Source organism: Triticum aestivum, chromosome 3A (assembly GCF_018294505.1).
Source record: "Triticum aestivum cultivar Chinese Spring chromosome 3A, IWGSC CS RefSeq v2.1, whole genome shotgun sequence".
In the NCBI taxonomy this organism is placed as follows: domain Eukaryota; kingdom Viridiplantae; phylum Streptophyta; class Magnoliopsida; order Poales; family Poaceae; genus Triticum; species Triticum aestivum.
In genome coordinates, this window is record NC_057800.1 from 728,035,828 (window position 1) to 728,047,211 (window position 11,384).

Here is an 11,384-nt window from a genome sequence, read left to right on the forward strand (position 1 = left end):
ATGCCGATTTCATCCAGAACACTTTCGATGTCCAAACATAGGCTTCCAATATATCAATATTTATGTATCGACCATTTCGAGACTCCTCGTCATGTCCGTGATCACATCTGGGACTCCGAACTAACTTCGGTACATCAAAACTCATAAACTCATAATATAACTGTCATCGAAACCTTAAGCGTGCGGACCCTACGGGTTCGAGAACAATGTATACATGACCGAGACACGTCTCCGGTCAATAACCAATAGCGGAACCTGGATGCTCATATTGGCTCCCACATATTCTACGAAGATCTTTATCGGTCAGACCGCATAACAACATACGTTGTTCCCTTTGTCATTGGTATGTTACTTGCCCGAGATTCGATCGTCGGTATCTCAATACCTAGTTCAATCTCGTTACCGGCAAATCTCTTTACTCATTTCATAATACATCATCTCGCAACTAACTCATTAGATGCAATGCTTGCAAGGCTTACGTGATGTGCATTACCGAGAGGGCCCAGAGATACCTCTCCGACAATCGGAGTGACAAATCCTAATCTCGAAATACGCCAACCCAACATTTACCTTTGCAGTCACCTGTAGAGCTCCTTTATAATCACCCAGTTACGTTGTGACGTTTGGTAGCACACAAAGTGTTCCTCCGGCAAAGGGAGTTGCATAATCTCATAGTCATAGGAACATGTATAAGTCATGAAGAAAGCAATAGCAACATACTAAACGATCGGGTGCTAAGCTAATGGAATGGGTCATGTCAATCACATCATTCTCCTAATAATGTGATCCCGTTAATCAAATGACAACACATGTTTATGGTTAGGAAATAACCATCTTTGATTAACGAGCTAGTCAAGTAGAGGCATACTAGTGACGTTTAGTTTGTCTATGTATTCACACAAGTATTATGTTTCCGGATAATACAATTCTAGCAGGAATAATAAACATTTATCATGATATAAGGAAATAAAATAATAACATTATTATTGCCTCTAGGGCATATTTCCTTCAGCTGCACGTGACAAATACATAAGGTTTGGTCGTTTCATTTATAGTAACCCATGATTTCTCTGTGGGTGAGAATAATTGGCAACCTCGCCCGTGGTTATTTTGCATGTCATATGAAAGCATATGAAAATTCAGACAATCTTCAAACCTAAGTTCTGAGTTTCTTAATAGTACTAAATTGAGTTCTTGACTTCTTCCTACCACTTTCACGTGGTCTTGTTGGCAGGAGGGTGGACACCCCCTCCCTCCTGAGGCCTTCCCCCGGGCACCCCCAGGAGGCAACCCTAGTGTTGTCGGGCCTCGCCTCTCCTTGCCACCTCCCCTTTCTCGCCTCCGCCGGGGGTGTCCCAGGCCAAAGGCCGCGTGGCAGTGGCGGGGGGCTTCCTTTAGCGTGGGGGGCCCTCCCCCTTCTCGGTGGTGTCAAGCGTCGAGCCGGCCCTGCACCATCTCCCTATATCCTCCCGGCGTCCTGGTGGCTGTCAGCTCCGCCTCCTCCCCTCTTCCATAATACGACACGGCTTTGGGGATCTGGAGTCCCGGGGCGAGCTTGCAGCGGATCTGGCCTCCCTGCCCAGATTTGGTTGGTGTGGGGGTTAGCATTAGCAGAGTTGACCGGCGGCCCTGTTAAGGTGGTGGTGATGCAGCTGGTGTCCATATGCTCCAGTGGGGTGGTGGGGCTCCAGCTGGACCCGGCCTGGGCGTGGAGGCGCAAGTGTTGTGGTGGTGGTGGGCACCCCGGTGGCCTCTGTTGCGATGGTGTCCTGCGGGTGGCGCGGGTTGGGGCAGTAGCTTGGTGTTGTTGCTGCTGTGGTCGTGGGGCGGCCTTGATGAAGGGAGGTCCGGTGGTGACCTTCTTGCTACGCAGCACTAGACGGTAGCTCGGCGGCTCCGGCTGTGGCGACGGCTAGTCTCTCCGGCGTCGGTTCGCCTGCACGCGAACAGTTTTGGGCTTTTGGCCTCCGCCTCCTCTCCCCGTCGTGTGTGTGCTATCTTCGCCAGAAGGCTGGCCCTCTCCTAATTGTCGTCCACCATTGAGGGACAATTCCCTTGCCAGGAGGGCCGTGACATCATCCTTGCCTCCCGACGGTTGGTTGTGTACCACCGGCGAGCTCGTCCTTTGCCAGGGAGTGGCAGGGCGGGGCGATGGTGGCCAGATCTGTCCGGCCCTGGGGTGGGTCTCGGGGCTAGGGGCCGCCCAGGCGTAGGAAAGGAGGGTGCTTTCCGCCCATCTCTTTCATCGTCGAAGCTAAGCATCTCGAGTGGGGTGGTGTCAGGGTCTTGGATTCTGGGGCGACGGCCTTGGTGGTGGTAGCCACGGTTCCCGTGGGAGGAGCTCGTGGCTAGAGTGTGGGCTGACATCGTGCGGGCGACATGGTGGTCTACGTGCAGCGGACGGTGACGGCTACGACAACTAGGCTTGGTGTACTCCGTTTGGGCGATGCATAGGGTGTGCTGGTGTGAAAACCCATTCTGGCAATGCCAGGTCGGCGGCGGCGGCATCTACGGTATCGTTCCCTTCTTGAAGACGTCGTCGTGGCTCTACTTCACCTCCTCTGTTGCTCCGGGGGAAACCCCGGTCCCTGGATCGGGCGGTGGCAGCATTTTGGTGTCGCTTCCTTCCTAAAGGCGCCATCTTGGAGCATCTAGCTCATCATACACGGCTTCTATGTGTAGCTGCTCTTATCACCCTCGTATCGTGCCTTGAGTTCATCATACACACCTTCTCGGTATGGCTGCTCTCATATGGTGTCTTGAGTGTGTGTTGTGGTACCGAGTGGGTGTGTTGAGTTGTATGATGTTTGGTCGTTCCTTTATATGTAAAGCCGGACACGAGCTTTTCGGTAACAGTACTAAAGTGCTAAAACTGTAGCAGCACATATGTACAGAATCAGACACCACAAAATAATACAGGCAGGCTTCAACAAAAGGAATGCACGGTGTCTGATTATTTCAGACTAAAAACCATGGACTTCAGATTAAAGAAACAGAACGCTGATTGCACATTACAAAATATAGCTTATTGCTATGCATACTACTAGTCGACCAATTCATGTCGTACTACTCCAGCCCATCGTCGTCCTCCCTACAGCTTCCCTGGGTTCACCGATTTCCGTTTCTTGTAGCTTTGATCTCTTATCATCGTCTTTTAAAACCATGCAAAAGTTGCAGATGACACATATCTATATGGTTTGGTCGTTCCCAAGAAACACACGGGTTCTCTGTCATGAGAATAATTGGCAAATACTTGCCCATGTTGATTTTTATATTCCTCTGAAATATGGATAATGTCATCTCAAAGTGTATGAAAGTAAAGAAAAATTTCAAACCTAAGTTTTGAGTTCCTTAACACTAAATTGCTAAAACTGTAGCAGCATATATGTACAGAATCAGTAACCACAAATAATATGCAGGCTGTGCAGGCAGGCTTCAACAAAGGGAATGCACGCTGTATGGTTATTACAGACTAAAAAACATGGACTTCAGATTAAAGAAACAGATCACTGATTGAACATTACAAAATAAATTATTGCTACGCATACTAGTCGACCATTCATATCGTACTACTCCATCATCATCATCCCCACTACAGTTTCCTTGGCTTCCCATATTTCTGGTTTTGTTGCTCTGATTTGTCATCGCTGACTTTGAGTCGGAGGAGGCTGGACGAGGAGGAGGGATGGTGGCGGGTGGACATGTGTTTTCTTGCCTCTTGCAGTGAATAAGGTAGAGGATGCTTTTGTTTATAAAAAAATTAGTCGCTCAGTTCACAGGATGCAGCGAGTTGATGTTCTTGACAAATTTGGTGGGGTAGATAAATACATATGGAGCCGAGTAACTTGGCATATGGCACTTTGGACATGCCTCAGCCCTCAGGTGCCCGTTTCTATTCATTAGATGCTCAAGATTCTCACTTCAATTCTGATTTCCATTCACTAATCACTTCTGCTACTCAAATAAACAACTTAAGTTGTGCCTCTGCACTCTTAATAAACGAGGGTGGACACAGGAGCACATTCACCAGACATGTGGCATGTGCTGCTAGCAACAAGGCCTGCTTAGTGCTATAACATATTGAGAAGTTTTTATTTTTGGCGAAAATGTGTTAAGTTGAGAAGTTGGACAGATTTTGCCTCCCAATACTAGGAGCCTAGGAGCATTGTGGGTTAACCTATAGGAACAGTGTGCTGAAATCATTGGCCCTTTTATTTTGTAGAGTTATTCTTCTTTTGCATTGAATTGTTGCAAAGATTCGTTGGAGTAGGCGAATGAGAGTGGAGCAACGATGCAACATCGGCTGCGCAAGAAAAACCACAAGGTAGGAGACTAGTATAGCAGCAGAGATTCACCAGAGTAGGGATGACACTGGAGGAGAGCAATGATGCAATGACCTCGCAGCCGGTGATTGACCTAATGGTGAGAAGTAGAGGTAGAAATATACATCTTCTCGAGTGATATGGTTAAAAGAAGAAAGAAATGCCTTGTAACATAATAATCCAGATGAAAATAAAAAAGTCATTTATTGTTGGCTTTTTTGTGAACATTTATTGTTGACTTTTTTGCAAACATTTATTGTTGACTTAACCATCATTTTCTTGTTTCATAGCAATGCAACAAACCATTTGTAGGTTGGAACTTGTATTTTCATTGCTACTAAAAGTAAGTTTGTGCATGTGGTAGTCATGCTCATCCAACCCACCTCCTCCCATCCACAGGCGTCGCGCATCATTTCACCTCACCCCATTTGACGGCCTCTCACAATGACATGCCCCACACCCAAGAACCACTCAAACAAACTAAAATTTTGTTTCCCGTGTCTATTCTATGAAGTAGAAAGTACAAACCAAGTATCCAAAACAAATTAATCATAGAATTCTCTATCTTCCTTTTGTTTTTTTTTTCTTGCGCTAGAAGGACTCTAGCCTAGATCATGTCCCACTTGACACGGTCATTGGGCTTGTTGTATCCAATGCCGTTTCATAAATCTGCGTTCATAGTATTTTCTATTAGGTATCAAAACAAAAAAAATATTGAGAGATAGACTATTTTTATTAATGTTATCTATTTTAGATTAAATTGAGAATTTAGTTGGACGACAAGTAGATCAGTTAGAACATTTCAGCCCTGAAGTGCTTCATCGTCTTGTGCAGGAGAGGCGGATGAGGCGGGGTAAAGGTAGGATCGTTGCAACTGTTGGCGAAGGAGAGACATGTATGTTTGTATGTGTCCCTCTTAATTATGACACCAAAGAGAGGCAGCAAATACGCTACCATACATACGCGACAATGATGAAAAATGCATCTGGTATTCACCGTTATTAGGGAAGGGGCGACAAATACGCACATGACGACACAACCACATAGAGAGGACTATTGAAAGAGCCAAGGAAAGGATGATGTCTAAGAATATATACTAGGAAGCACCGATACGCCAGAAACTGGAGTATCGACGTACTAAACGTTCCCGATACGGCGATACGCACGATACAGCTAGGATACGGGTATCGGCGAAGTATCCTATTTTCCGATTTAAAAAGAAAAGAAAAAACGTTGATACGTCCTGTGCATCGTCTACGATACGGGAGCGACACGGCAGCCCACTGGAAGGCCCATGGCTAACCCTAGCATCTGGGCTCCCTCTCTTTTGTTTTGTTCGCACGATAGGAGCTTGCACGAGGGAGCCGCCGCCGCTGGACAAGCCTCCCCGCCGGCCGCAGCCGCAGATTGGAGTCACTCGCCGCCTGGAGTGGCTCACCGGCGCCGCCTGGAATTGCCTCGCTGCCGCCTCAACTCGCCCCCACCGGCTGGAATCGCCTCTCCGCTTGAATCTTCTGCTCTTCTCCACCGCCGTCGCAACTCACAAGGTAAACAGCAATTACCCCGAGCCCCTAGTGATGTACTGATGTGTGCTTGATCTTGATGCATGCTTGGCTGCTTGCTGGCTTCCATAGACCGTGGTAGCAGACTCTCTCATTAGGTAGTAGTAGTACTATACTAATTTGGATCTGATGTATGTTTGGCTGCTTGCTGGCTTTCATGTGGTGTGTGCTTGCTGTGTTGCTGCTTGTTGATGTTTGTGGGATAAAATTATTACTTGCTGATGTTGTTGCTGCTGTCTATTGCTAGGGAAGGAGATAGAAGTACAACATGGCATTATAGGGAGTTCCATGGCAACATTTTGATCTCATCTCACACATTTTATTATGTTGGCTTTTATTACATGTCATTTTATAATTATTTATATATATACTTGCCGTATCGCATATTGCTGTTTTTACAGATTGCCGTATCCCGTATCGCCGTACTCGTATCATCGTATCGGTGTCGCCGTATCGGTGCAACATAGAATATATATAGACTATGAAAAAAGCAGTGTACACAATGATCTACCCCCTCGGTACATTAATATAAAATGTTTTAGATCACTAAAGCAAATTGCTGTTTTTACAGATTGCCGTATCCCGTATCGCCGTACTCGTATCATTGTATCGGTGTCGCCGTATCGGTGCAACATAGAATATATATAGACTATGAAAAAAGCAGTGTACACAATGATCTACCCCCTCGGTACATTAATATAAAATGTTTTAGATCACTAAAGCAACGATTCAAAACGTCTTATATTAGTTTACAGAGCGAGTAAAAAGCTGTGAAAGAGTATGATGTTTCTTGAATTTAAAACCAGACAAAAGTTGCACATGGCATATGTATATGGTTTGGTCGTTCCATTTATAGCAACGTACGGTTTCTCTGCCTGTGAGAATAACTGCCATGTACTCGCCCATGTTGATTTTTGGAAGTGTATGAAAGTTCAGACAATCTTCGAACCTAAGTTCTGAGTTTCTTAGCACTAAAGTTCTAAAACTGTAGCAGCACAAATGCACAGAATCAGTAACAACAAAATCCGGGACCACATAAATTTCAAGAAAAAGGGTTTTCTTTTGGCACCTGTTGAAGATGCTGTGCTTAAACTGTAGCAGCACATATGTACCGAACAGCAACCACACATATGATCAGTAACCACAACAAAATAATAGGGCAGGATGGCTTCAGCAAAGGGAATGCAGGCTGTCTGGTTATTTCAGACTAAAAAACCATGAACTTCATCATCAGATTAAAGAAACAGAACACTGATTGCACATTACAAAATAATACGTAGCTTATTGCTATGCATACTACTAGTCGGCCATTCATCATCGTACTACTCCGGCCCATTGTCCTCCTCCCTACAGCTTCCTTGGGTTGGCAGACTTCCGTTTCTTGTAGCTCTGATCTGTTATCACCGTCTTGACTGCGACGTTGTCGGAGGAGCCGGAGGACGGACGAGAAGGCGGGATGGTGGCGGCCGGGCAAGGAGGAGGAGTGGCGGCGACCGGGGAAGTACAGGCCGGCGCAACTCCTAGTCCTAGAGGAGGAGCAGGGGGAGCCGGAAGCTTCTCGATGTGGATGCTGAGGGGCACACTGTCGCCGGAGAGAAAGTCTTTGGGCACAGGCAGGCACTTGACCTCGGCGGGCAGGCCGCCGGACAGGGAACTGCTGCACACCAGAGGCGACTCCAGGGTCAGCCTGCAGCCGTCGCTCTCCACGGCGAGCTTGCACGCGAACTGCGGCGCGCTCGGCGCCGTGCCGTCCACCCTGACGCACACCAGCGACACGGCCGTGGTCGCGCCGCGCTCGCCGAGGGAGACGAGGAAGAGGTTGCGGTGCCGCTCGGCGCCCGCGGCGGCGGCCACCGCCTTGTCCTCCTCGCCGACGAGGATGTGCCAGCGGCGCGAGAGCGGCAGGCTGAGGTTCCAGGGCTGGCCGTAGCGGACGACGATGATGGGGCGCGAGTGGTCGGGGCCGGAGATGTGGTCGAGCAGATCCTGGCGGGAGCCGACGAAGCCGCAGCCCCCGATACCGGCCGCGCCCGCGCGGTCCGGGCAGCAGCAGGGCGCGTGCTGGCACGCGCGGCGGTGGTCGGCGGCCTCGTGGTACACGACGCCCCCCGCGTCGCAGCCGTAGCGCTCGTAGCCGCAGGGCACGGTGGCGGCGGCGGCGAAGATGTCGGCGAGGGCGGAGTGGACGGCGGCGCGGCCGCCGCAGGCCTCGCCGTGGAGGCCGCGGCAGGAGGAGCAGACGAGGTGCTCGGCGTCGCACTGCCGCCAAGATTCACGCCAGATGTGACCCCCTCACGCCATGCCAGATTCAAGAGAACGAAAAACGGAATCTTGGAGAAGAGGGGCGGCCGGCAGATCTCACCTTGAATATCGGGGGCTTGAGGGGGAGGCGGCAGTTGTGGCAGTCGAGCAGGTCCGCCCGCAGGCCCACGATCTTGCCGCCGGCGACGATCTGCGGCTCGGCCATCGGGATGGCTTCCATGGGCACCACGGCCAGGACCCCCTCCCCGCCGCCGCCGCCGAGGCCCATCTCTCCTCTCCTCTGCTCTCCTATCCCACCAAGATTCAGTCAGGAGAGGAGAGCAGTTGGGCAGCACTCAGGTGGGACTGGGACTGGGACTGGAGCCGGACGCACACTTGTGACTAGTGGTGGGTGGAGAGGACAAGGACACTCAGGACTCGGCTAGTTCGCTTGCCAATGTCACTGCCACGCCATGGCGTTAAACTACGATATGTCACATTAACGCCTTCTAGTTGAACATTAAACAACTCCATTGAACACCATGACCCAAAAAATTACAACTAGGGAACCGTGACAGTGTTTTTAATTATATATTTACTGGTCGAATGGCCTTGTGTTTTTGCTTGGTGCTACTGCAAGTGGGCATGTGAATCTTCTTTTTAATCATTACTTTTCAGTGAGTTTGGCTTTTTACTGTTGGGACTCTCCCAATGTTCCCTCTTTTCCTACTGCCTCCGTCCCGATTTACTTGTACTCTTGTATTTTGACAATGATTTTAAGGGATACTCGTCACTCTGGGTGAGAAATAATTATTCTTCACATCCTCTCTATTTTGACATCGATGCATCGTATTTTTACGTTTTGTAATATTTTTTTCTTATTTCATACGTAAAAAGATAACGTAAGAAATATTTACTCGCCATAAAAAATATTTTATATTACATAAAATTACAAATGTAAAAACATAGTGTAAAAACATATATAAAATGTATTTTTTTCTGGTCTTATAACCTATATTTTTGTTTTTATACCAAATTTTACATACTGAATCAATATGCATGTAATTATTCTTATAAATTATAAGTTATACACAGTAAAATATAGGTTATGATGCTATAAAATGATGGGAATGTAGTAACTAAATTAGTATCATTTAATGATAATATCCATTGAGATAGGCCTAAGATATCATCTCGAATGAAATATAACCTATATATCATCGAATATTATATTATGTCTCGGTGAATAAGTCATTCGCGTAGTCTCGGTTCTCGGTGAATATTGGTATTAATCAAGTTTGCTACTAGTAGCATATTTGAGTGGCCCCCGGCTAATTACCGACTAAAGAATTATACATTGATGATGTCCTTAGACTCAAAGTATCTTAATGAAAACAGGGTCTACTATAATAAACGCTCTTTCAATTCATAGTTGTTACTCCCTTTGGATGGGAGTATACTCAGACACCGGTTTTTCGGTTATCTATTTGACTAGCAAAATATATGTTATATGCCACACAAAAATGTATCTTTAGTTTCCTTGTCGGGTGAAGTTTCTTACCATATTTTCGTGTGGCATATTATTCGCTTGTCAAACTGAAGACCTAGATAAGTTTCAAAAAAAAATTGAAGACCTAGATACCGTGCCTGACTTATATTCCCATCTGGACGGAGCATCTAATTTTCTACTTCGAGCCCGCATATAAATGAGTGGTGGAGAGTGAGAATTGGATGTGTAGTTGGACGAGCTTGCCCTCGGCATCTTGCAGTGCCTCGTTTCGGTTTTAGACGTTCAGATAGTTAATGATATGCATGCATTGATTTCCTCCATGCATGGTGGGATAGTTAATGCCACGAGAGCAATTTACGGAAGGAGTACCCAAGATAAGGGGGATTGGAAAGATAGAGAACCATCCATGAGGGAACCATAGCACCCTAGATAATTAGGAAAAGAGTTTGTCTAGGGCACATCGAGATGTGCTTTAGTTATTGCACATCTAAGTGACTCAATCAAACTAGAAGGAAAAAAGAAAAAAAAGACTAATAAAAATGCTTGCACAAATCTTCACGTGGACTCAATGGCATAGGACTTAGATGTACAATACTTAGGGCACATCTAGATGTGCTTCAGCAAACCTGTTAGGAAAAACAAGAAAAAAATGTGCCTGGTAAGTAGGAATGAAGGGATTCCAAATGTCAGTTTTTTTCGAATACTTGTTGTGTGGCCTTAGATTTTTTATATCATTATTAAAGTTGTTTCAAATTTGGGATAATATACAGTATGTATAGCTCTATATAAACTTATGAATAATGGTACTACGGAATATCATCCATACCGAATAAAGCTATAATTGTATTAATCTTTATACATGAATAGCTACTATTATCAAAGTTTGATGGAATGTATTGTTCTTAATTTATACTTTTGTGATTCACCCGAATATGGAGTGATAAATTAAGGATGATTAACTCATTACATTGTCTTTAAAGTATATTTTAGATAGAATGTTCAACCATCTATATGCTATAAACGTTTGTGTTATTTTTCGGCGCCCAGCTTATTATTAGCATTATTTCAAGTATGTTGGTGCAGTATCTTGCATATAGTTAATTGCTCCCGCTGATCATACTCTAATTTCTGTTATGGCAAGCCCACTAAGATAGTTTATTCATATCGGCGTACATATTCTCACCAAAATTTCCTAATCGGTTCTCTCTCCATCTATATTTTCAAATTGTGTTCACGTTGTTTGTTCAGGTTCTAATCCTCAACACAACTAATATAATTTCCTAAATATTTCTACATGATGTGTGCTCCAACATTTATTTTTTTCGACTAGGTTGCCAAACTATACTGTCGCATGTGCAACACCCTGTTACTTCACTTGCATGATAAGCTTGCTCAAACACATTATATGTTGACATTGATCTATCAATTCTTTTGTTGGGATCAATATCATGGAGCTCTCCATGCTATATTTATGCTTGTGTGTATTCTTTGGTCATTCTCAATCTACCACATCCTATTCACATCGAGTAACCATGAACTGAATCTCCTAGTAATAAAAAAATAGCATGAATGTTTCCACCCATCTCCGTTCTACCACTTCTGTTCTATTTTCAAATACTTTCAAAACCATTCGTGTTGATACATCTTATGCATATTCTTACTTTTCTCATTGTCGCAATCAACACAAGCATGTCTATAAATCTTAGGCAAGTTGTGTTGACCTTTTCCCGGTATTACATGTTGCATGCT

The 11,384-nt window shown here is 45.7% G+C and overlaps 1 protein-coding gene across 1 annotated transcript; it reads right to left on the bottom strand.

Annotated features, from left to right (window-relative positions):
• Positions 1-7,053: 7,053 nt before the first annotated feature.
• On the bottom strand, positions 7,054-8,543 carry LOC123059494 (putative E3 ubiquitin-protein ligase SINA-like 6). Its single transcript, XM_044482053.1, has 2 exons — positions 8,247-8,543; positions 7,054-8,143 (listed from the first exon to the last, which is right to left on the bottom strand). Exons 1-2 carry the CDS (start codon positions 8,412-8,414, stop codon positions 7,232-7,234), a joined length of 1,080 nt encoding a protein of 359 aa, XP_044337988.1. The 5' UTR covers positions 8,415-8,543; the 3' UTR covers positions 7,054-7,231.
• Positions 8,544-11,384: the final 2,841 nt, after the last annotated feature.

Bases quoted from the DNA above. Each gene is read 5' to 3' on its own strand.
- LOC123059494 (XM_044482053.1), bottom strand. From the start codon at position 8,414: ATGGGCCTCGGCGGCGGCGGCGGGGAGGGGGTCCTGGCCGTGGTGCCC. The intron at 8,144-8,246 runs GTGAGATCTGCC...TCTTGGCGGCAG, and splicing joins TCAAGCCCCCGATATTCAAG to TGCGACGCCGAGCACCTCGT.